Source organism: Chiloscyllium plagiosum, chromosome 3 (genome assembly GCF_004010195.1).
Source record: "Chiloscyllium plagiosum isolate BGI_BamShark_2017 chromosome 3, ASM401019v2, whole genome shotgun sequence".
Lineage (NCBI taxonomy): Eukaryota > Metazoa > Chordata > Chondrichthyes > Orectolobiformes > Hemiscylliidae > Chiloscyllium > Chiloscyllium plagiosum.
In genome coordinates, this window is record NC_057712.1 from 52,732,178 (window position 1) to 52,758,881 (window position 26,704).

The following is a 26,704-nucleotide window of genomic DNA, read 5'->3' on the forward strand; positions in this document are numbered from 1 at the left end:
GCTTAAATATAATATTACACCACTAATTCAGTTACTAAACTATTATAAATGATTTATAAATGATTTGGTGAGCTTGGTAGGGGGTAGGTGACCCACTGTGCCCAAGTCTTGGGAGGAGCACTATAGACTCAGTCTTACTGGGTCGCCGCCATCTTGGATCCCCCCCTAATCTAATCTTGATCAATTGGGTCAATGGGGAGAGGAGTGGCAGATGGAGTTTAATTTGGATAAATATGAGGTATTGCATTTTGGTAATCTAATCAAGGACAGGACTTGTACAAGTAACGGTAGGGCCCTGGGTAGTATTGTAAATTGGAGGGATCTCGGAATTCAGATACATAATCCTTTGACATTTGCATCAGAAGTAAACAGTGGTTGAAGAGGCATTTAACAGGTTTGCCTTCATTGCTTAGACCTTCAAGTATAAGAGTTGGAATGTCATGTTGAGGTTGTACAGGATTTGGTGAGGCCTCTTGTGAGGTATTGTGTGTAGTTCAGATCACCTTGTAAAAAGACAGATGATATTAAATGAAAGGGGCTCAAAAAAGTTATCAGGATGTTGCTGGGAATGATGCTTTGAGATATAAAAATACACTGGGACTTTTTTTTAAACTGGAATCTAAAAGATTGAAGGTGACTTTATAGAGGTTTGTAAAGTCAGGAGGGGCAGAGATAAAACAATTGATGAGGATCTTTTCCCTAGGGTGGGGGAGTTTGAAACAAGGGAGCACAATTTTAAGGTGAGAGGAGAAAGATTTTTAAGACACGAGGGGCAACTTTTTTTTTTACATATAGAGCAGTTTATGTGCAGAATAAACTGCTAGAGAAGGTGGTGGATGCATTACAGTTGCAATGTTTACAGGACATTTTGAATGGACAAGATGTGTGGGGATCCAGGCCAAGCACAGACACATGAGACCAGTTGTTAGACTAGAATAGAATCCCTACAGCATGGAAACAGGCCTTCTGACCCAACAAGTCCACACCAACTCTCCAAAGAGCATTCCACCCAGACTCCCCTCCATCCCCGTGACTGCATTTCCCACAACTAACCTGTTCATCCCTGGACAGTATGACCAATCCACCTAACCTGCACATCTTTGAACTGCAGAAGGAAACTGGAGTACCCAGAGGGGAGAATGTACAAACTCCACACACAGTCACCCAAGGCTGGAATTGAACCCAGATCCCTGGTGCTGTGAGTAACAGTGCTAGCCACTGTGCCACCCATGGGAATATGGTCAACTAGTTGGACTGAAGGGTCTACTTCCATGCTATATAGTTCTATACCATTTGTTAAGTACTTGTCAAATTAATCCTTCCAGAGTGTATCATCTGCCATTTTTCAGGGTTAAATTTTATCTGCCACTTATCTGCTAATTTGACCATCCCATTTTTATCATCTTGTAGTCCAAGACGCTCAACCTCGCTATTAATCACCCAACCAATGTGATAGGATAATAGTAAATAAAGAGGAAAAAGGTAAAATGTTGTCAGTGTTCAAAGTGGGAAATTCATGGTGTCTGCTTGGGATGTATCCTGAGTTGTATTGTTCCAGGATGAGATAAGAGTAGAAATAGCAGTGCTCTGGCCATAATCTTCCAATTCTCATTTTATTTTCATTTGGCAGAACTCATTGAAGATCAGAATCCTACACTGTATCCAAAAGAAAGGAAAAGGAATATTCCTAGGAGTGCTGACAGGCATAATCCAGGAGGAAAAAATAATCTCCCAAAAAAAGTGGCATAATAAATTAAATCCAGCATGGATTTGTTGTAACCAAATCCTGTCTTGAAACTTATCACTAAATTATTTCATAACGTCATCAAGAAAGGTAGGGAGGATGCTATCCTAAATACTGTATATAGAGCCATTCAAAGTGCATTTGATACAATGCCACAAAATGGACTACTTTGATAAAGTTGAAGCACATGTAATTGAAGAGATAATGATAGCATGTTATAAGTCTGGCCAAGGAACAGACTGTTATCACTCAATGCATGTTTTCACACTGGTGTTTCCCAGAAGTCCTCCATTGATGGGCAGCACAGTGGTTCAGTAGTTAGCGTTGCTGCCTCACAGTGCCAACAACCAGGATTCAAATCTATCTACATGTCCTGGACAATATTCGTCTTGACTTCAGTCCAACTGACAGTCTTGTTCTTTGTTCAGAACAAGAGGGTTTGATTTTAAATCTATAGATTTGGTCTTTCAAGCATACTTTTTTTAAAAAAAAATCCTTCACTTAGGTTCTTCCCTTTTGTGGCTTGTGATCTCTTTAATGCTGCAACCATGTTCCCCTCCAAGTATTGACCTCTTGCTCTCTCTTCCTTCTGATTGCTGGGAAAGATACCCAAAAGGATCAGAGTGCAATCTCCTGCCATTTCCCACCTGTCTGAGAATTTGCCAGTAACTTGGCAGGAAACATAGATATACCACACCATTTGGTCCATTGCCTATCTGACTAGTCCCACTTTCCATAACTTTGTAAGGTCATATGCTTGTGTTTTTTTTAGATGCAGTAAACTTCAGTGCATTGAGTGCAGTTATGATTTATCAAAATATTGCACTTAAGACAGATTTGATTATGTGGATAGATTAGAGAAAATAGAATTTGCTCTGGTTTGATCTTTCCACACAGTTTCTTCCAAAGAACAGTTTGTCGACCCCTCATGGTCAATTCTTCTCTCAACTTTCTCCTGGAATTTTCTCTTTAGGAAAGAGAAAGTGGAAGGATCAAACCCGGAGAATGCTCTTTTAAGCTAACTGGCATAAGAAGCAATGCTATCATGAGGAACATTTTAGCAAGTGGTTAGGATCTGAGCACATTGGACAAATGTATGGCGGAGGCAGTTTCAATCAGGGCTCTCAAAAGAGAATCGGATGATTATTTAAAGCTGACATCAGGATAGGCAATAAATGAGTTGGTCTTGTAAATGGAATAGAGGGTTGAGTAGAGAAAGAAGGAAAGTGAAGGTGAGGATTATCAGTGATGATCTCATTGAATGGCAGAGCATGGGCTGAATAGTCACAATTATTCATATTATTTATTACCGACATGGCAGACTGGCCTCCAGTGCTGTAGCCACTCTGGATGTATAAGCAGTTTATCATTACAAAGGTTGGGAATTTCACAATGTGCCAGATCTGGCTCCAAACAAAAAGGCCACACCTCCACCTCACAATACTTCTCCCCCGCCCCCTGCAAACACCTCTCCTTGAATGTAACAGTCTGTGGGGCTGGAGATAGATGCATTTTTTTTAAAGCAAAGATATTGAGATATGATCAAAAGGCAGATATGTAGAGATGGGTCACAGATCAGCCATGATGTCATTGGAATGAATCTGAAGAAGGATTACTGGACCGAAATGTTAATTCTGCTTTCTCACCACAGATGCTGTCGGACCTGCTGAGATTTTCCTGCAATTTGTTTTTGTTTCCACTCCTTTGTTATGAATTAATTATTCCTGATGTTTTCCTTGAACAATGAAATTCTAACTTTATATCCCTTGTCTGATCCCTTACCAAAGGGAGTAGTTTCTCAATCTTTCCTCACAGTTCAATTTTATATTGACTCCCCAATCATCTCTGCTCAAGGAAATGCAACTTTAGTTTTTGCGAAGTGTAATGATTACTTAGCCCATTTGGTACCTATATCATTCTGGTGAACCTGTGGTATGCTGTGTCAAAGACCAGAATCCTCCTGAGAGGGAGTACCCAGTCGTGAACGTAGTGTTCTAGTTCAATCGGAGCTTTATACTGACATTGCATACGCTCCAAACTTTTCTTAATTCTAGTCCCTGTAAAAGAAAACTAAACCATCGACTGAAGTTTTAAATTATTTTCTGCACCAGTCTGCTAATTTCACCTCATCCCTGACCAATTATAGCCTCTAATCAACTTAAAGTGAGCCCATCTTCCTCTGCAACACATTTAGATCCTTCAGGCCAGTTCACCAACTGTTCACAGCAGATAGACCTTAGGAGCAATGCTGAGCTCAAATAACGGCTTCCACTTTTTTTCACTGCCTTTACCATAATAAAGGAAAACATTCATGAAATCCCATTTAAAATATTCAAAACCTCTCCAGTACTCAATCACATACAAAAGCACAAAAAACTTGATATTAATGACACCCATCACAGACAGCTTATCCTGTAATAATTTATTCCAGTTGTCAATCAAATGGTAACTTGGAACCCTAATGCTGGGATATGTGTAGGTTGTGAAAAGCGTCCAAGGAGTTAAATAATTCCATAGCTTGAGGTTTTTTTAAAAACTCTTATTGAAACAGTTTTCTTTTCAGGCTGGGAATTCAAAAAACTCAAGGGCTGTCGAACAGTCAGGTGTTATCTTCCCTTCAACAGTATTTATCACTCGTCAATAAATTCATGACTTGTACACTGCAGGGTAAAGCTTTTTCTGTGGTGAAAATGGAATGAGTTCAAATGACCTTGCTGAGTTCAGCTGTCACTCATGTCTGAGTCATGGCCTGCCTCCTTTCTTGTACCATGAGAATAGGATCTGTTGGAAATGGTGCACTGACTTTTGGGTTTGGATAAAGAGTCAGAGTCACACAGCATGGAAACTGACCCTTCGATCCCACTACTGCACACCAACTGGACATCCTACTGTTGGGCCAATATTCCTCTTAAGCCCTTCCTCTTCATGTACCCCTCCAGCTGCCTTTTAAATGTTGTAATTGTACCCACCTCCTCCACTTCCTCTGGCAGCTTGTTCCATTCACACACCACCGTCTGTATGAAAAAGTTATCCCTCATGTCCCTTTTAACTCTTTCCTGTCTCTCCTTAAGATACTCCATAGAATCGGTCTCTTTTGACAATTCTTTTTACCACCTGATCTCCATTGCTGCTCTCAATACTGGTTAGCCTGAAGGTGGGTTCACTCAGGTTGGGTGAGGGCACACTTGAGCTTGACCACTCTCCAGCCTTCATCAGAATTGCACTCCAGACAGGAAGGCCTGAAGACGCAGTGCAGGTATCTCTCACTGAGGAGTCAATCCAGGTGTCTTACTGGTTTCCCAGCCACTGACCTTCCCAGCTCCTAAACAAAATTTCATCACTAACTCTTTATGTGGGGCTTTAACATTTTTTTGTGTACAAAGGTCCTGTGAAACATTCTGGAATTTCTTTAATCCAAATAAGATTATGTTGTTGAGAAAAGAGGCTTCAGATTGTGAGCTCATCTTTGTTTAATAAGTTCCTGTTTGCTAAAGTTAGCAGCGCAATGATCCTAAAATGAGAACACAGTAACCACTGTGCCTGGGAAATCTTGTCTTTGGAGAAATGATAGAAATAATTGTGTATTGGAAGATAAATGAAAAATCTACAGTGTCCACATATTGCAAAATGGATAATGTAGGGGAAGAAACAATGTTCAAAGTTTGGCAATTTTTATATAAAGCATAAAGATGTCCAAAATCTTATTAAGTGCTGATCCTTAACACATTGTGTGCTCAGTAGTTTGTTAAATTAATACTGTGAGGAACAGACTGGATTTAACTTTCCCAAGCATTCTGTGCCATAGGAAAGCTTTCAAATTTCATAGGGTTCAGAAAAGATTTGTAAGGATGTTGCCAGGATTAGAGGGTTTGAAATAAAGGGAGGGGCTGAATAGGGTGCGGCATTTTTTCCCTGGAGTGTTGGAGGTTGAGGGATGACCTTATAGAGGTTTTATAAGATCATGAGCATGGATTGGGTGAATAGCCAAGATCTTGGGCGGCACAGTAGTTAGCACTGCTGCCGCACAGCGTCAGAGACCTGGGTTGAATTCTGGCCTCTGTGCAAACTCCACGCAGACAGTTGCCTTTCTCCCCGTGTCTATGTGGGTTTCTTCTGGGTGCTCAGGTTTCCTCCCACAGTCCAAAAATGTGCAGGTTAGGTGTATTGACCATGCTAAATTGCCTATAGTGTTAGGTGAAGAGGTAAATGTAGGGGAATGGGTCTGGGTGGGTTGCTCTTCGGAGGGTCGGTGTGGACTAGTTGGGCCGAAGGGCCTGTTTCCACACTGTAAGTAATCTAATCTTTTTCCTAGATTGGGGGAATCTAGAACTAGAGGGCATTGGTTTAAGATAAGAGGGGAAACATTTAAAAGGGACATGAAGGACAATGTTTTCGTGCAAAGGGTGGTGCACGTATGGAATGAGCTGCCCAAGGTGGAGGTGAGAACAATTACAACGTTTTAAAGGTGCCTGGATTGGTATGTGATTGGGAGGGGTTTAGAGGGGTATGAGCCAAATGCTGGCAAATGTGATGAGGTCAATTTAGACTTTGTGGTCAGCATGAACCAGTTCGATCGAAGGTTCTATTTCCATGCAGTATAACTCCTACTCTAAGCATTCTCAGGAATGTTTTTTGCCCTTTAGCAGACGTTGTGTAACACCCGAGAAATTTTGCAGCCTAATAACAGCCCTCAAAATAGGGACAGAAGTTTGGGGTGTAACAACAATTCTGCCTTTTTCAATATTAAACTCCTCCAAATCAAACTGTCACTATTGATGTGTTTGGGCTGCATTTTACAAAGTCACAAACACAACCCATCAGCTTGTTGATCATTCACCACGTCAACGTGCCAACACTTACACTCCACCAAACACATGTTGACTTGTTAAATTGTTTTTTTGCAAATGAGAATTTATCTTCCTGGTGTATCATATTTGTAAAGAATTCCCAAATATTTGACATTTAACTGTATCATAATTTTGTTCTTGATTGAATTTGTTTTACGATTCATCATGGCAACTTTCCAGCATCTTTGAATGTTTGAAATCATTAACTGTTCTTTGTATCATGTTTTTGAAAGTGCATTGCCTTCATGATTTACGATCTAATATTATATTCCTTCTTTGTTTTCCTTTCCTGTCCTCTTTCTCTTCCACCATGGGATGCCTTGTACTGGCATTAGTGAAATACAGCACTCTCTTGACAGGGCTAGGAGTGCTAGCACCAACTGTTTGAGACCAGATACTAGTTTACAGTCATCAGAACGAGACAGGTATATCCCTTTATTATCCTTGTCATCTGTGCTGATGATTCCATGTTTCTTTCATTATGAACCTGTAGGATTCTTGGATTTATGTTCACACTATGTGTTTTCTGCTCTTCTGCTTAGACCAATCCTCAGACTTGAACCATTTAACATCTCACCTTCCTTTTGCATTGTGTTTGGCATTTCATTAGTTTTTGATCTTTCTCACTCACCCTTTCTTCTTCCAATTCAATAGTTGTGCCTGTGGAGAGCCTTTCATATGTTGACAGTGATAATACTTGCATTGACTAAAGTTTTTAAAAAGCAAAACAGGAATTGGGAAATTAAAACTTCTTTTTAAAAATTTTCTCTTATGGCCCTGAGAGTTCTCTTAACAGAGAAATGAAATTCCTCCTGATTCTGTCCAACGTATTTACCAGACCTTCAGAGCTATACCATAATTTTTAGGCTCGCTGAATTAACTGTGCTATTGATCCCACTCTCCATTCTTTGCCTGGATCATCCAAGATCAGACCATGTGTTTCGGGGATGAGTCACTCATCAGATTTTCTGCTATGTATTATCAGTTCACCTCCTTCTGGAATGGATTGGTGTGCCTGGGCATCAGCTCAAGACAGAATGGAGGTGTCACATTTAGAGGTTTAGTAGCTCACAAATAATTTTGGTTATTGCCTCAAACCCCCAACTTCAGAAAGGTAATTTAGTCATCAGGCCAGAAACTGGAACAGTGAGAAGGCCTCAGTGAGATTCAATGGTAGCCACCTGCCATACCATGTTCATCGTCATCCATTGTAACTTCAGCAGAAATACTGCTTGACGTAATGGATTATACATCCAGTTGCCTCTGATATCCATTGTGGGTAGGGTTGCCAACTCTAGTTGGATGTATTTCAGGAGATTTAAACACGTGACTGTGCTGCCCCTCACCATTCCTTCACACCATAGCTGTTTGCCTGTGCATGCCAAATGGAAAGCAAATAAACTTCTTATCTAGTAGGATGATCCAGGAGTTTCCCATCTATAACACAATTACATAAACAAAAACCTCAACATGTTACTGTTGTTCAGGAGATTGATCCTGGGAGTGGGAAGGATTGATAATGTTACTGATTTAGCCTGACCTACTTGATAGAAAGTAATTATCCTGAATAGTAATTTGAACATTGCTACTTTATGGCCTTCGGTGGAAACTGTGAACTATCCCAAATTTAAACATTGCAGGTATCCCCTCAACAACCATCCATGATTCTGAAATACAGAGGGTCGCTGAATAAAAGCAGTGCAGTTTACCTTACAAATCTTACCTAATAGTGAAGATAAAGCACAAAGTTTAATTTGTTTCACTTGTCACATCCCTTCTAACATGTTCACAGTTGTAGAGGGAATACATGGATCAAGAGTTTTTATTGGAGTTCATTCTTTTTGGGAATTGGATTTTGCATGCTGACCTTTTAACTTGTTTTTAATTCCTTTATTTAATGATGCATCAATCACTGTTCCTTGATTCCTGAGAATATTTCATGTGAAGTAAGCTGGTCAATGTGAAATTGGGAAAGGGGTTTTCCATGCTGACCAAAGGCAGGAACAGAGGCACATAGAGGCTGGAAAATGCCAACATTACCTCCAGCCACTGGGTTTGCTGTTTCCAAACAAGGCTCTGAGGCCATCTGGCATTCTCCTAATGAGGCAAGGGGCAGTTCCTCCTGGAAATCATAAACCACAAGAACTAGGTGCAAAAGGAGGTAATTCAGCCTCTCTAGCTTATTCCATCATTTAATATGATGCCATCTCAGCCTCAACTCCATTTGCCTCCCTGCTGTCCATTTCTTCAGGAGAAAGTCAACCAACAGGAGGCCAAGCTGGTGAGGGGATCTATGGTTCCTGGCAGACCTAAGGGCCCTGTCCACCTACTTAAGAACAGATGATGCCAAAAACCTGTTGAGGGGTGCCACCCTCATCACCTCTGCAGTGATAGTCTGTCTGGTTTTTATATTTCTCATTTTTGAAACATTGCTGAGAGGACAGCTCTCTGTTGAAGCATCCTGTCATTGCTTTAGTATTTGCTACTGCTCTGAAACTGGAGTATTTCTGATGGACCTTTTAGATTTTAGAGACATCAAAGGAATGAAGAGAATGTGGGAATATGGCATTAAGATTGAGGATCGACCATGATCATATAGAATGGTAGAGCATGCTTGAAGGGGCAAGTGGCCTACTACTATTTCTGCTCCTAGTTTAGATGCTTCGAATGCACTTCATTGGACAGGGAACCTGTCTTCATGCCAATTATGTTTTTCATTCCAGACGTCATTTTACCTTATTGAGTTCCATGAAGGATGGGCTCAAGGTCTAGGAACAGGTTTTGACTGCTGTTTTCCACTTGCCCTTCCCCAAAGACACTGTTTCAACCCAAAGGCCTGATTTGTCAGTATTCTGAAACAGTTTTGTAGAGGGCATTGCCCTTGGAAATGGTGTTCCAAACTTCAGGTGATAAGTCTGTTGTGCTGCATCAAGCTATCTTGGCTGAGGGGCGTTTCATACTTGTAATGACCCCACATAGAAAATGTTTTCCAGCTCCCAACACCAAAAGCTTAACAATTGCCTATTTGTTTTTCCTAATATCTCAATCAATCTGGTCACAAACTTGGAAATGATCCAGTGCAATTCAACAGTTCAGCTTAGTTTGAAATCCCAAAGCCTTCATTCTCTACCACATCCCAGAAAGTCTCAAGTGAGGTTTTGATCAAGAAAAAGGAAGAAGCACATGTTAAGGAGATCGAGTGTATCCCTAGGAGGCAGTAGGATAAAGACAGAGTACACTTAAACGGAAATCACGAGGGCAAAAAGGGGACATGAGATAGCTTTGACAAATAGGAATCCAAAGGGATTCTACAATAAATTATGAACAAAAGGATAACTAAGAGTGAGAATAAAGATCAGCAAGGCCACCGATATGTGGAACCCTAGGAGATGAGAGAGATACTAATTGAGTATTTTACATCTGTAATATACTGTGGAGAAGGATATGGAAGTATAGAATGTAGGGAAATAAATAGCGACATCTGGGAAAAATGGCTGTATTACAGGGGAGGGGGTGCTGAATGTCATAAAATGCCTAAAGGTGGATAAATCCCCAGGATCTGATCAGGCACTCCCTAGAACTCTGGGAAGCTAGGGAAGTGATTGCTGGGCCCCTTGCTGAGATATTAGTATCCTTGATAGCCACAAGTTATCAAAGACGAGAGGTTGGCTAACATGGTGCCACTATTTAAGAAAGGTGGTAAGGAAAAGTCAGAAACTATAGACCAGTGAGCCTGACATCAGTGGTGGACAGGTTGTTGGTGGGAATCCTGAGGGACAGGATTTACATACACTTGGAAAGGCAAAGACAGACTAGGAACCGTCAACTTGGCTGTGTGTGAGAGAAATCATGCCTCACTAACTTGATCAAGTTTTTTTGAAGCGGTAACAGAGGGCAGAACAGTAGACTTGATCTATATGGACTTCAGTAAGTGTTTGGACAAGATTCCTCACGGTAAGACCAGTTAGGTCACATAGAATACAGGGAGAACTAGCCATTTGGTAGAAGACAGAGGGTGGTGATGGAGGGTTTTCTTTTTGAACTGTGACTAGCAGTGTGCCACAAGGATTGGTGCTGGTACCACAGCTTTTCATTCATTATATAAATGATCTGGCTATGAGATTAGAAGGTCTGGTAAGTTTGCAGATGATGCTAAATTTGGAAATGTAGTGGACAACAAAGAAGGTTACCTCAAGAGTACAAAATGATCTTGATCAGATAGTCGAATGGGTGGAAGACTGGCAGAAGGAGTTAAATTTAGATAAATGTGAGGTACAGCATTTTGGAAAGGCAAATCAGGGCAGGACTTATTCAATTAATGGTAAGGTCCTCTGGAGTGATGCTGAACACAGAGAACCTGGTGTGCAGATTCATAGTTCCTTGAAAGTGAAGAAGTGAAAGTGAAGAAGGCTTTGGTATGCTTGCCTTTATTGGTCAGTGCATTGAGTATGGAGTTGGGAGGTGAGGTTATGGCTGTACAGGACATTGGTTAGGCCTCTTTTGGAATGCTGCATGCAATTCTGGTCTCCCTGCTGTAGGAAGGACTTCATGCAACTTGAAAGGATTCAAGGGCAGCATGGTGGCTCAGTGATAAGCTGCCAGGGACCCAGTTTCAATTAAAGCCTTGGTGACTATCTGTGTGGAGTTTGCACTTTCTCCCCATGTCTGTGTCTGTTTCTTTCAGGAGATCTGGTTTTCTGCGCAGTCCAAGGATGAGCAGATTAGATGGATTAGCCATGCTAAATTGTCCATAGTGTCTAGGGATGTGTGGGTTAGGTGGGCTAGCCATGGGAAATGCAGGGTTATAGGGTAGGGGGTGGATCTGGGTCAGATGCTCTTCGGAGAGTAGGTGTGGACTTGTTTGGCCAAATGGCCTGTTTCCACACAATAGGGATTCTATGAAAAGATTTGTAAGGATGTTGCCAGGGTTTGGGGCAGCACAGTGGCTCAATGGTTAGTACTGCTGCCTCACAGCGCCAGGGACCCTGTTCGATTCTGGCTTCTCGTGACTGTGTGGAGTTTGCTCATTCTCCCTGTGTCCTTGTGGGTTTCCTCCGGGTGTTCCGCATTCCTCCCACAGTCCAAAATGTGCAGGTTAGGTGAATTGGCCATGTTAAATTGCCCATAGTGTTCAGGAATGTATAGGTCACTGGCATTAGTTTTGGGTAAATATAGAGTGTGGGTCTTGGTGGATTACTATTTGGAAGGCCTGTGTGGACTTGTTGGGCTGAATGACCTGTTTCCATACTGGGGATTCTATGGTTGGAAGGTTTGAGTGGCTGACTAAGAACTAGGAGCAGGAGTTGGATAAATGGCCCTTCATGCCTCCTCCACCAAGTTCTTGGCTGATCATTTTGTGGCCTCAGCTCCACTTAATTCCTTTATTGTTCAAAAACTTATCTATCTTAGCTTTAAAAACATTTACTGAGGAAGCCTTAACCACTTCACTGGGCAGGGAGTTCCATAGATTCACAACCCTCTGGGTTCCTTCTCAATTCAGTTCAAAGTCTGATTCCCTAATTTTGAGACTATGCCAGTGGAAACATTCTCTCTATTTCTATTTTATCTATTCCGTTCGTAATTTTATATGACTCCCCCTTCAGTCTTCTCAATTCCAATAAATATAATCCCAGTCTACTCAGTCTGTCCTCATTAGCCAACCCCCTCAATTCTGGAATCTCCTCTGCACCCCTACTAGTGCAAGTACATCCTTTCTCAAGTTAGAAACCAAAACTGCAAGCAGTACTACAGGTGTGGCCTCACCAACACCCTATACAGCTGCAACATAACTTCCCTGCTTTTAAACTCCATTGGCAATGAAGGACAAAATTCCATTTGCTGCCTTAATTACCTATTGCACCTACAGACCAACCTTCTGTGATTCATGCACAATATCACCCAAATCCCTGTGCGCAGCAGCATGTTGCAATTTCTTATCATTCAAATAATAATCCTTTTTTACTGGTATTCCTACGAAAATGGATGACTTAACATTTATCAACATTGTATTCCATCTGCCTGACCTTTGCCCACTCACTTCAGCAATCTCTGTCCCTTTACAAAGTTTCACAAACCTCAGCACACTTGCTCATCTTCCTGTCATTTGCAAATGTTGACACACTACACGTGGTCTCCAACTCCAAATCATCTTTGTAAATTATGCATAATTGTGGTCCCAGCATTGATCGCTCAGGCACACCACGAGTCACTGATTTGCTAACCAGAATAACACTCATTTATTCCCACTCCTTGATTCCTTTTTGAATAACTAATAGTTGCCTGTAACATGTTATATCTTATGCAGCAGCCTTTTGTGTGTCACCTTGTCAAATGCCTTTTAGAAATCTAGATACACCACATCTCCATTGTCCACCATTTTTATAGTGTCTTCATAGCATTACAAAAGATTAGTTAAGCATGACCTGCCCTTCATGAACTCGTGCTGCATCTGCCTAATGGGACAATTTCTATCCAGATGCCTATTATTTCTTCCTTGACAATAGCCTCAAGCTAATTGGTTTATAATTCTCCATCTTTTGTCTGCGTCATTTTATAAACAGTGGCATCACATTTGATGTTTTCCAATCTGCTAGAACTGCTTCAGAGTCTAGTGAATTTTGGAAAATTACCACAAGTGCACTTGCTATTTTTCCTGCATCTCTTTTAGTACCCTGGATGCATTATATCAGGCCCAGAAGACTTGTCTACCCTTAGCTCCCCTAGCTTGCCCAACACTTCCTCCTTCATGATAACAATTGTTTCCATGTCCTCACCTACCTTCATCTCTTTGTCAATTACTGTCATGTTATTTGTGACTTCCACTGTGAAGACATACAAAATGCCTATTTGTTGCCTCGGCCATTTCCTCGTATCCCATTACTAATACCCCTTCTCCTCCTCTAAAGGTTCAATGTTTACTTTAGCCACTCTTTATAGTTTTAAGTTAAAAATCACACAACACCAGGATATAGTCCAACAGGGTTATTTGGAAGCACTAACATTCAGAGCGCTGCTCCTTCATTAGGTGATTGCTACCTGTCTTTGCATTCTGAGCTAATTTTTTTTCTCATAAGCTATCTTATTTTTCTTTTATAGCTCTTTTTGTGGCTTTCTGTTGACCTTTTAAAGCTTTCCCAAACTTCTGGTATCCCACTGATATTGGCCACTTTGTATGCCTTCTCTTTAAATTTGATAGCCTCCTTTTATTTCAGACACCAATGGCAGATTACACCTTTTCCTACAGTCCTTCCTTTTCACTGGTATATACTTTTGCTGAGCACTTTGAATAATTGCTTTGAAAATCCTCCACTGTTTATCAACTGTCCCACCATAAAGTCTTTGCTTCTGGTCTACTTTAGCCAACTCCTCCCTCATCCTATTGTAGTTTCCTTTTATTTAAGCACATAGAGTCATAGAGATGTACAGCATGGAAACAGACCCTTCAGTCCAACCCGTCCATGCCAACCAGATATCCCAACCCACTCTAGTCTCACCTGCCAGCACCCGGCCCATATCCCAACCCACTCTAGTCTCACCTGCCAGCACCCGGCTCATATCCCTCCAATCCCTTCTTAATCATATACCCATCCAAATACCTCTTAAATGTTGCAATTATACCAGTCTGCACCACTTCCTCTGGCAGCTCATTCCATAATGGATTTTGTTTTTGCACTTTCCATCTGTATTCTAAATTCAGCCATTCTGTGATCGCTCCTTCCAAGAGGATCCCTAACTATGATGTCATTAATTATTCCTGTCTCATTACACAGTACCAGATCAAGGATAGCTTGCTCTCTCGGCTGTTCCATTATATACTGTTCAAGAAAACTATCGAGGATACATTCAATGAACTCCTCCTCAAGACTACCTTGACTGACTTGGTTTGACCAATTGATATGTAGATTAAAATCCCCCATGATAATTGCTGTACCATTTTTACAGGCATTAGTTATTTCTTTATTTATTGCCCAAACCATTGTGATGGTATTATTTGGTGCGCAATAGACTATACCTGTCATTTATGTTTTCTTAGAATTTCTAATTTCAACCCAAATGGTTTCAACATTCTCTATAGAATCCATATCATCTCTATCCACCGCCCTGATATCATCCTCAAATATCATAGCTACACTACCTCCCTGTCTGTCCTTCCAAATAGTCTGATACCCCTGAATCTTTAATCCCTAGTCATGACCAACCTGCAACCATGTTTCCACAATGGCTACTAAATCATAATTACTTTGATTTGTGTTATTAACTCATCTACCTTGTTACAAATGCTACAAGCATTCGTGTAAAATGCCATTATGCTATTTTTTGTACCTGGTTTATGAATTCCAACATCTTCAATATTATTTCCAGAGAATCCTTCCTTTTCTTTTTACTTAGTCTGCCACATAGTTAAACCCTCCTGCACACTGGTAATCTGCTGCTTTCCTTTTTTTATTTACCACCATACTTCCTGTTGTTTTCCCCTTCCCTTGCCCCCGACTCACTAGTTTTAAAGTCCTAGTGACCACCCGATTTATTATTTTCGCTAGAACACTGGTTCTAGATCAGCTATTTTCCCTGGAGTGTCAGACTTGTAGAGATTTATAAATATTGAGGAGCATGGATATGGTAAATAAACAAGGTCTTTTACACGGAATGAGGGAGTCCAGAACCAAAGAGCGTAGTTTTAAGGTGAGAGGGAAAAGATTTAAGAGACCTAGGGGGGCAAGAAGGTGGTGCCTATATAGAACGAGCTGCCAGAGGACGTGGTGGAGATTGGTACAATTACACCATTTAAAAGGCATTCAGATGGTATATGAATAGGAAAGGCTTAGAGGGATATGGGCCAAATGGGACTAGATTAATTTAGGATATCTGGGCAGCATGGATAAGTTGGACTGAAAACCCTGTTTCTATGCTGTATTTCTGTATGATATTCCATGATTTTATGCTGCTACCTTAGATTGCTTCATTTGGCTGAGATTTCAGCTGTGAAGGCCAGTAGTGTTTGAATAGCTGGATGTTGATTTGCTCACAGCTGGAAGTTTCATTTTCAGACTTTTCGCCACCAGACTAGGTAACCTCTTCATTGAGCCTCCAGGCGAGGCACTACTGGTGTTTCCTGCTTTCTATTTTTTTGTTTGGGGTTCCTTGGGTTGGTGATGTCATTTCCTGTAGTTTTTCTCAGGGGGTGGTAAATGGGGTCCAAATCAATGTGTTTGTTGATAGAGTTTCAGTTGGAATGCTATGCTTCTAGGAATTTGTGAGCATGTCTCTGTTTGGCTTGTCCTAGGATGGATGTGCTGTCCCAGTCAAAGTGGTGTTCTTCCTTATCAGTATGTAAGGATACCAGTGAGAGAGGGTCATGTTGTTTTGGGACTAGTTGATGCTCACGTATCCTGGTGGTTAGTTTTCTGACTTGTTTGTTTGTCCAATGTAGTGTTTGTTACAGTCATTGCACAGTATTTTGTAAATGACATTAGTTTTGCTTGTTGTCTGTAATAGGGTCTTTCAATTCATTAGCTGCTGTGTTGGGGGGTTGTAGGCTACCATGATGCCAAGGTGTCTGAGTAGTCTGGCAGTCATTTCCGAGATGCCTTTGATGTAGGGGAGAGTGGCTTCTGGACCTGTTTTGTCTGCTTGTTGGGGTTTGTTGCTGAGAAATCGGCGTACTGTGTTCATTGGGGTACCTATTCTTTTTGAATACACTGTATAGGTGATTTTCCTTTTTTGCGTAGTTCCTCTGTGCTGCAGTGTGTGGTGGCTTGTTGAAATAATGTTCTGATGCAGCTCCGTTTGTGGATATTGGAATGATTGCTTCTGTAGTTCAATACTTGGTCCTTATGTGGTGTTTTCCTTTAGACGCTGGTTTGAAATTCCCCATTGGCTGTTCATTCGACTGTGACAACTAGTAATCACAGTGTGTTGTTGTTTTCCTACTCTAGTGAATTTTATGCCAGTAAGGGTATTATTGATGGTCTTTGAAGGTTTCCTCTACTTTGTTTTGTTTAGTGATGAGAAAGGTATCAATCACATAGTTGACCTAGAGTTTAGGTTGGATGGTTGGCAGAGCTATTTGTTAGAGTCTCTGCATTACTGCCTCTGCTAAGAATCCTGATATCTGAGATCCCATGAGTGTTCTGTTGGTTTGTCTCTAGGTTTTGTTGTTAAAGGTGAAGTTGAGGTGGACCCCATTTACCGCCCCTGAGAAAAAGAACAGGAAATGACATCACAAGAAATGACATCATTAACCCAAGGAACCCCAAACATCTAAATAGAAAGCAGAAGACACCAGCAGTGCTTCATCTGGAGGCTCACTGAAGATGTGGTGATGGTGACGAAATGTCTGAAAATGAACCTTCCAGCTCAGCGAGCAAACCTACATCCAGAGTCTCAAACTGAGCTACAAGTCTTCTCAAAACTTGCTGTCCGAATATCTGTGCTCTTGTTGCGGGGACATTGTACAGTATAGTCAAAAAACAGGGATATGGATTAATCAGGATAAAAACAATGGATTTATCAGGAATTGTTTGTCATTAATACTGCACTAACCAACTGATTTCTCTGCACACAAAATTACAAGAGGCACAGACAGATTAGGCCTTGGAAATATATTCCCCTTTGCAAGCATGTCCAACGTAAGTTGGCACAAGTATAAGGTGAGGAGTAAATAGTTTAGACGAGATCTGAGGGAAATAAAATTTCACTCAGACATTGGTAGAAATATGGAATGCACTGCCTTGAAAGTGGGTGTAGGCAGGTATTCTCACAAGTTTAACAAGTGTCTGGATGTGTACTTAAAATGGGTAAAAACAATGACTGCAGATGCTGGAAACCAGAGTCTAGATTAGAGTGGTGCTGCAAAAGCACAGCAGTTCAGGCAGCATCTGAGGAGCAGTAAAATCGATGTTTTGGGCAAAAGCCCTTAAAATGCCAGGGCATAGTAGGCTATGGACCAAGTGCAGGTGATTAGAATTAGTGCCACTTGGGGTCTGTTGGTAGGGATAGAAGGTGGGCTGAAGGGCCTGTTTCTACAGGGTATGACAGACAAAAGGGTAGTATGATAGTACAGGTCACCAAAAATGAACCAGTGACTCTGTTCCATGTGTGTACAGCAATTTGGATTTCTTAAAGGCACAATAGCACTTAATGATGTGCATTGAAATTATATAAACAGATATGTTAAAAAGAACATTCCCAGCTGAGCAGCACTAAGATTAATAGTGATATAATTTCTATTGTCTGCCATTGTTATCCATGTGTCTTCATTGCTACCAAACTCAGAGAATCTGGGGCTTTCCTAACAATTCCCATGTTGGACTTTTCAACATGTGGTCGGCACGGTTGCACAGTGGTTAGCACTGCTGCCTCACAGCGCCAGAGACCCGGGTTCAATTCCCGACTCAGGCGACTGACTGTGTGGAGTTTGCACATTCTCCCCGTGTCTGCGTGGGTTTCCTCCGGGTGCTCCGGTTTCCTCTCTCAGTCCAAAGATGTGCAGGTCAGGTGAGTTGGCCATGCTAAATTGCCCATAGTGTTAGGTAAAGGGGTAAATGTAGGGGAATGGGTGGGTGGCGGGTCGGTGTGGACTTGTTGGGCCGAAGGGCCTGTTTCCACACTAAGTAATCTAATCTAATCATGTATAGATTAGATTAGATTACTTACAGTGTAGAAACAGGCCCTTCGGCCCAACAAGTCCACACCGCACCGCCGAAGCGCAACCCACCCATACCCCTACATGTACCCCTTACCTAATACTACGGGCAATTTAGTGTGGCCAATTCACCTGACCTGCACATCTTTGGACTGTGGGAGGAAACCGGAGCACCCGGAGGAAACCCACGCAGACACGGGGAGAACGTGCAAACTCCACACAGTCAGTCGCCTGAGGCGGGAACTGAACCCGGGTCTCTGGCGCTGTGAGGCAGCAGTGCTAACCACTGTGCCACCGTATAGTGCCAAGTGTAATTTTCAAATTTATGCGTCAGGTTCAATCATCCAAATAATGTAGAAATGTGGAAGTGTATTTAAGATCAAATAGGTTACAAGCAAAATAATATATTTTAATAACCCTATATACAATTATTTCATGTGTTGGAATTGGTGGATTGGATTCTCCTAAATTCAACATAAGGGATTCCAGATGGGTACATTTGAATGGGTTTGGGGAAAGACCGAAAAGTGTCCTGAGTAGTGGCAGATTTTATCGAACAATCTAACACTCATTGCTAATCCTTTTAAGGTTTCATTTAAGCGATTGTTCCTGTGATGGCAATGTCCCATGCCCAGCAACCCAGAAGAGGAGGAGAAGTAATTATTGAAAGAAATTCAGGTCGATATTTTACTTTGTACCAAATACAAAGGTGCAGTAATATGCACGAAAAACAATTATTTCTTATCTACCAGAGCCTTGAATTATTTCACAAGAGGAAAACTAGTTTGGTATTGAAAACAGAAATATAAAACTATATAATAATGCGATCTGTCACCATATTAAAGGCTTCTCTTCCTCCAAGTCTTGTGAAGATTTTATTCTACTTTTGGCTGTGCTTAATCCTTGAACAGAGCAACTCAGAAGACAGTGAACATTTAAGAGATGTGTGATTTCTTTGAAAGTATTAGGTTTGAATCTGAACAGGCAAAATTCATTTGTAGCCACCAGCACTTTCTGAGCACTACACAAGGTACAGGCACCATGACAGTTTCCTCCTCCCTCACTCTCAACTGTTTGAACCTGATCACTATTCTGCTTTGCAAGGTTGACACGAATTTGATGTTTTCTTGTACTGCTCACCGATAAACAGCCAACTGGAACAATGCCCCAGCTAGAGAGTGGTTTTGAAACACATGATGTGTTTGGACACAACACAGTAGTCTGCTGAAAACTAGATATCAAACAATGTCAAGCTAGAAATTTCCTTCTTGAGCTCATGTTTTTCTTGCTATTTGATTCATTTGCTGGCGTTTGTCCCTTTGAGTCAGCCAGGATCATAGACCATAGAACTGTACAGCACAGAGGCATGTTACTGTTCTGACCTCATTTGACCAATCCAGGATTACAACTCTCATAGGAGAAAGTGAGGACTGCAGATGCTGGAGACCAGAGTTGAAAAATGTGGTGCTGGAAAAACACAGCAGGCCAGGCAGCATCCTGCTCCTCGGATGCTGCCTGGCCTGCTGTGTTTTTCCAGCACCACATTTTTCAACTTGCAACTCTCCTAGATTGGTTACCAGTAGAACCAGGTTTACTGAGATTCATCTGCTGCAGAATCCATAGTGTCCCCTCGTTTAATCCTTATATTCCCGCCCAATAAACTTTGAACATGTAACTAAATTCTCAGTAAGTCATTTATCCATCAAACAGCCACACATATTCTTTCAATACAGACAGATAAGTACCTACACACCATTAACATACATTAGGTATAGCTTATATGGAGAAATTACAATAACATTTACATTACAAGAAGTAAAACAGTAGCTGGTGTTTGGGGAAGGGAAATTCGCATTTTCACAAAGTGAAAGGCCTCTGTGACTGCTTTAAAACTGAGTCTAGTCAGCTTACATTGAAAGGAGCTTTGCACCAGAACTGAACCTCTTAAAGTTCATGGGCGAGTTTTCTGAACTTGGGTGAAGTGCTGTTAGTGTGGCAGAGATAAAAAGTACTCCATCCCTTAAGAACAGAATCCTTTCAAAATTTAAATATAAACAGATAAAGAATACAATGTCCATTCCTGAAATACCAGACCTTTCACGAGAGTAATGACATTGGAATCCAAATTCTAAGCAGCGATGATTAGGGGGTTAGATAGGGTCGACAGTATGAACCTTTTCCCGCGTATTGAGTCGGGTATTACAAGGGGGCATAGCTTTAAATTAAGGGGGGGTAGATATAGGACTGATGTTAGGGGTAGGTTCTTCACTCAGCGAGTCGTTAGTTCATGGAATGCCCTGCCAGTAACAGTGGTGGACTCTCCCTCTTTATGGGCATTTAAGAGGGCATTGGATAGGTATATGGAGGATAGTGGGTTAGTGTAGTTTAGGTGGGCTTGGATCGGCGCAACATCGAGGGCCCAAGGGCCTGTACTGCGCTGTATTCTTCTATGTTCTATGTTCTATGTGATTAAAGCCTCTTTAAAGCAAATTTGGCTTTTTGTTTGTCTAAGATGTATGAAAGGAGTGAACAACCTGAAAGGATATATGGATCATTTTCCCACTTGGTATTGAGAACACTGATTTCTGTTGGGTTGACAGAAACATTCTGCAATGAGCTTTAGGATTCCTCAAGGTAAAAACAATGACTGCAGATGCTGGAAACCAGATTCTGGATTAGTGGTGCTGGAAGAGCACAGCAGTTCAGGCAGCATCCAAGGAGCTTTGGATGCTGCCTGAACTGCTGTGCTCTTCCAGCACCACTAATCCAGAATTTAGGATTCCTCAGTACAAGTTAGGAGATCATTAGGAGATGTATTCCTAATCTCCTTTAGGCAATCCTGTTGGATTTGCCTGTGTATGAATTGTAGGAGAGATACTGGATCAAGTTCAACTGTGATGTCGTATATGTTAAAATAACTGCTGACAACCATAGCCAAAGTACCACCATGGACCATGATTGGCATAAGGTGCTGAACAAAGATGGACACCAAAGGAATTTTACCTCAGCAAGGCTGTGAATTTCCTTGTGATTCAAGAGGTTGTTAAAGCAAGGAGGAAATATCCACAGAGGCAAATGCTGCTTCTCTTTAACTCGGAATAGGTGTCGTGGGTGGGCAGGGCATTTGATTTACCCACTAGAATTCAAACTCCACCACAGGAGAGTAGGGAACCAGAGGAAGGTGTAGACTAAGTTGGAGGAACCTGATTTTAAAGACAGTATATCCTAATAATTTATTTAGCTTTGATTTCTAAACACATTTTTTAGTGGGAAACCACAGTTCTGTAGAGATTCTGCATTTCCCAAAGACATACAGCATTAGTTAATCTACATCGTGTTTGCTAACTATATATGTGCATCATAAAAACACAGGAAGACAGATTCAAGAACTTCAACTCAACAGTGTCAATACCACATTTCAAACTCAGTTTATTTCTGTTGAACCATTATTGTTTGTGCTGGCATCACATTGCTACTTCCCAATGACAACAGCAATGGCAATTCCACTGATCATTTGTCCAAATCCTGAGCTTAATCCTGAGAATGTAGTGGCAAATGGTTGAAATAGATTGGAACTTCTCAGGTTTACATCTATGCTACTTAGCAGGAGTGAAAACTGGCAACGCAAATGTCCTGCTGAGATTGTCCAACAAGTCATAGAGCAATGGGAGAGTCCCTACTTTTAGGAAAGTGTAGGTTCAAGTCCTTCAGAGTTATGTCAGAATATGTTCAAATAGGTTGTCAGTTTCAAAAAAATTAAAATAAAACACTTGGGAAATAGAATGCAGGTCTTCTTAATTACTCATATGATTCTGTGTTTAGTAAGCCAGGAAGCTCACATGTACCCACACTATATATCATACTCCACATCATAAAGTGCAATGGGTAATACAGAGGGATGGATCTGGCAGCCACATCATAAATGTCAAGGCAATAATGTAGATGTACTGGATAAACACATTAGACATGTGCAGCCTTTTCCCTACTGTGGGCTGAACCTTTTGACCTTTGAATCTAAAACAATATTAATTCAAACAAAACATGTTCAGGCTTTCCTATGAAAAATGTTCAAAATCACAAGTGGATTTTTTTGTCACCATTGTCACATGAATCATTCTCAAATCTGCAGCATTACGATTCTAAAGATAGAGGTAAAGTTAGACTCCCTGTTAGTGTCTGGACACCTGGGGTATACGCCTAGTCAGCCATTTACCGCTAAGCCTGTTCTAGCAGTTCTGGCTCGCAGTCTCTAACAAACATGTCTATATATCTTCCTGTTTCATTGGTGGAACAGATGGTTTCACTCTCTAGATAGGAAACGATCTGCTAGTCCCAGGATTCACTCCAACATGCCTCTCCAGAGGATGACAGGTATAGACTCATTCAAAGAATATGTGCAATGCTATGTAAAACAGTATGTGCAGACTAAATTAGGACAGTTAAATGTATTTGGTTCAATTTGTGCTTTCAATAAGAAATGTTTCGTAATATTTTCAGCCTGACCAAAGTAATATTGTTTCCAGATTTCTTTCACATTCATATTTTTATATCATTCAGGGATGAGTGTGTTGCTGGCTGGGCCAGCATTTATTGCCATCCCTGATTACCTGGAGGAAGTCAGCCACATTGCTATGGGTCTGGAGGTCAGACCAGTTAAGGATGTCAGCTTCCTCCCCTCGAGGACATGAGTCAACCAGATGGGTCTTTTCTGACAATCAACAATGGTTTCATGGTTATTGTTAAGACTCTTAATTCCAGATTTTTGTTGAATTCAAATTTCTCCATCTGCTATGACAGGCTTTGAACCTGGGTCCCCAGAATATTACCTGGAATCTCTGGATTACCAATCCAATGTTGATACCACTAGGCCAATACCTCACCCCCACCAATATCATTTAGATGTTGTATTCAGTTTTAATTTACGGCACCAAAAATAGGGAATCTCATCATCAGAACCCAGTTCTGAGTCCAATACGACTTCTCCAGAATGGGACCTGGATCTGAGATGGAACTGTTCTGATCTAAGGATGCTAACCCAAGGCTAATTAATTTCCCAACAAGAACAAAATTAAGTCAGTGCATCCAGTGATTTCATTGCATATGGGAACAAAACTAAAAAGTATCAAATTGGATCAATCAGCAGACAAAGCAATTTTTGCTACTTGTAGCAAAATTTGACCATTTGCTTTTTTTTGAAACGTGGATTACAGTCTCAAAGGTAAAATAAGTTCTGCCCATTTTCATTTTGTTCTACACAAGTACATTCCAAATATTGATGCAAAATATTAAATCCTTTTGTGTTTCATCCGTGGAACATTAACACAGCACAGATTACCTTCAAAGCAAAGTTTCCAAATGGAGTCTATGAATCTTCGCAGAAGGTTGTCTCATGAGATTTGCCCTTTAGTCCCAGACTCCGACAAAAGCTACTTTGTACTCACCTGATCTAATCTTCCTGTGTTTTTATTTTTATAATATCTAACAAATAATTATAAATAACATGGTTCAATTGTCAAGTCAATCATGGATTTAAGTGACTAAATAGAAAAATGCTGTGTTACATGCTTCAGACGTATCTTTAAAAATCATTAAAGCTGTTGTTCAGACATATTGTAAAACCATGTAGGAAATTAAATTAGATTGAAGTATGTTATAATTGTGGAGAAAATAATTCTTATAGTATTGGTTATTGGTTAGAAGGTGGGAGAAGGTGGGAACTGATACATCTTGCACACACAAACAGAAATTACTGGAGAAACTCAGCAGGTCTGGCCACATCTATGGAGAAAAAGCAGAGTTAACATTGAGTTCAGTGACCTTTCTTCAGAACAGTTTGAAATTGTGTCCCAGTACTTAGGCTTCATTTTTTGATGCTTGCATTCCAACTGTGTTTGCTGCTAATGAGACACTTACTCCATTGTCTGTTTCACTTGTGTGTTTCCTATATAATTCTATATAATATCTCCTTGTTGTGGAAGTCAGATGTCAGATAGATTGAACTGGCTATTTCAGGTTTAATTTTCAAAAACTGTTGGGTTTTATTTGTTAAAGTATTCAGGAACTGCTCATATTGGATTTTTAATTCCTATATTGGCTGAATAAATATTTTTAAATGAACATTAATTTGATGAGTTTAATGACAATACACTAACATTAAAAGTGTTTCTGCCTATCCTAGAGCAGTTGTTGATCACACACATCTTTCACTTCTGGGCCTGTTGGAATAGATTCAAAATCAAATGCTTGATGTTCCACCATGAAGGATACCCTGTGGGCAGCCTAAGCCAGTCCTTTATGTATGGACAACTAAGCTAGGAGTTGTATTGATGGGGATAAAACCATTGTTAATCTCAAATGTTGAAATTAATGCTCCAGTGCTCCCCAAATACTTGCTCACTTTAACCCTATTTCAAGACTTGAAAATTGTCACAACTTGTGTGACAATGTTAATGCTCCCTGTTACTGCAGGAGCTGGATTTGTAAGACTTGGTCAAAACTCAAGATCTCAGATTTCACGACTTCAAAGTTAGATCCCAACCCTACTTTTTGTGCTGCACAGTTACAAATGCAATGTAATAAGACTGGGCCAAGACACCTTATTGGAGTGAGCAGAGAAAGTTCTACTGTACTTCAAATCATTTTTGTAATTGGACAGTAACAAATTTACTACCCATTTTTACATCAGCCTGAATTGCATTTCCATCAATTCCACCAGAAAAAAAACCGGCAAGGTATAAAACGGGTTGCTCAGAACAGTTAAAAGTACCCTAATCCCCAATGTGGTGTTGTTTTCTGGCTAGTTGTAGCCACAATTCAGAGTAATATTTTGTGTCTGCTGCTTGCTTTCTTACTTTGTCAAGCTCTAATCTTCCCTTCACTGCATGTGACTATATTTCTTTCTCATTGATTGTTATTGTGAGGAACCAGCGTCTTTCATACATAAGCAGGACAACAAAAACCATCTGAGTGCTAAAGCCAAAGTAGCACAAAGGTATTTCAACGAAAGACTGTGTTGAGTATAACCCAAGAACAGTGGAAATATAGCACAAAGTAAACTGCTGTTAAAATCTCAATCACCAACAGATTGATAGCAGTAAAGCAATTTTGTCTTTCTTGTCTACAGTTTAAATCTCTCGAAGGCAAAAGTGAAGACTGCAGGTCCTGGAGATTAAAGTCAAGATTAGAGTAGTGCTGGAAAAGCACAGCAGGTCAGGCAGCATCCGAGAAGCAGGGAAATCGATGTTTCTGGAAAAGCCCTTCATCAGGAATGAGCTGACTCCTGATGAAGGGCTTTTCCCTGAAACATTGATTTTCCTGCTCCTCGGATGCTGCCTGACCTGTGCTTTTCCAGCACTACTCTAATCTTGACTTTCTCAAATGAAGCCAAGGCTAAATTTGGGATGCTGTAAACTGTAAATATTTGCTCAACTTGACCCTATTTCAAGACTTGAAAATTGTCACAACTCTCCCAGTGCGAACAGGGGGCAAGGACCTGTTACTGCGGGAGCTGAATTTGTATGACTTGGTCAAAACTCCAGGGTGGCCGTTAATCTCTCAGATTTCACAACTTCAAAATTATTTCAAACTTATTTCACACCATATCTTTTCATAATAGTGCTTACATTTAGGGAACTATGTGAATATCACCTTAACCAGTTTTGTACTTTGCTAAATGAAAAGCTGCTGATTGACTTAGTGCTCATATTTATGTACAGTATGAATTGTCGCTGGTTCAATTCCTGATCTCTGAACATTAGAACATTATAGTACAGGAACAGGCTCTTCAGCCCACAATGTTATATTGAATATGATGTCAAGTTAAAATAATCCCTTTGGTCTGCCAATAGTCCATATCCTTCCATTCCTTGCTTATGTATTTATGTAAAAGCCTCTTAAACATTCCTATTATATCTTCCTCCACCACTCTCCCTTTCAGCAAATTCCAGGCCCCAACTGGTAAAGATAAGAATGCCATATGCCGTCTTTGCAACCCTATCCACTTCTGTGACCACTTTCAAGGAGCTGTGGACTTGGACCTCCAAGATCTCACTGCATGTTAATGGTCATACCATTTAACTGTTTATTTTCCCTTAACATTTGATCTCCTAAATCTCCTCACATTTACCTGGATTAAACTCCATGTGCCATTTCTCCATCCATATCTGCAACTGATCCATATCCCACTGTATCTTTTGCCAGCCTTACATATAACATAGAACATAGAACAATACAGCACAGAACAGGCCCTTTGGCCCACGAGGTTGTGCCAAACATTTGTCCTAGCTTAAGCACCCATCCATGTACCTATCCAATTGCCGCTTAAAAGTCACCAAAGATTCTGACTCTACCACTCCCACAGGCAGCGCATTCCATGCCCCCACCACTCATTATTGGCCAGTTAACCTTCATATCTCATTTTTCCTCTGCGTATTTCCTTCTTAGTAATCCTCTGTTGCTCTTTAAAAGCTT

The 26,704-nt window shown here is 40.8% G+C and overlaps 1 protein-coding gene across 19 annotated transcripts in view; it reads left to right on the forward strand.

Moving 5' to 3' along the window:
• Window positions 1–26,704, forward strand: part of LOC122543331 (regulating synaptic membrane exocytosis protein 1-like) — an 845,124-nt gene that overhangs the window by 623,699 nt on the left and 194,721 nt on the right. For 16 of the 19 annotated variants that reach the window (XM_043682010.1, XM_043682017.1, XM_043681864.1 and 13 more), the window contains one exon: window positions 6,927–7,016. The exons of 2 other annotated variants lie outside the window; for them this stretch is intronic. In XM_043682010.1, the coding sequence (XP_043537945.1) occupies window positions 6,927–7,016 (90 nt within the window). Of the gene's footprint in view, window positions 1–6,926; window positions 7,017–16,739; window positions 16,908–26,704 lie in introns of those variants that run through there. One more of the 19 variants, XM_043682026.1, reaches the window with a different exon arrangement.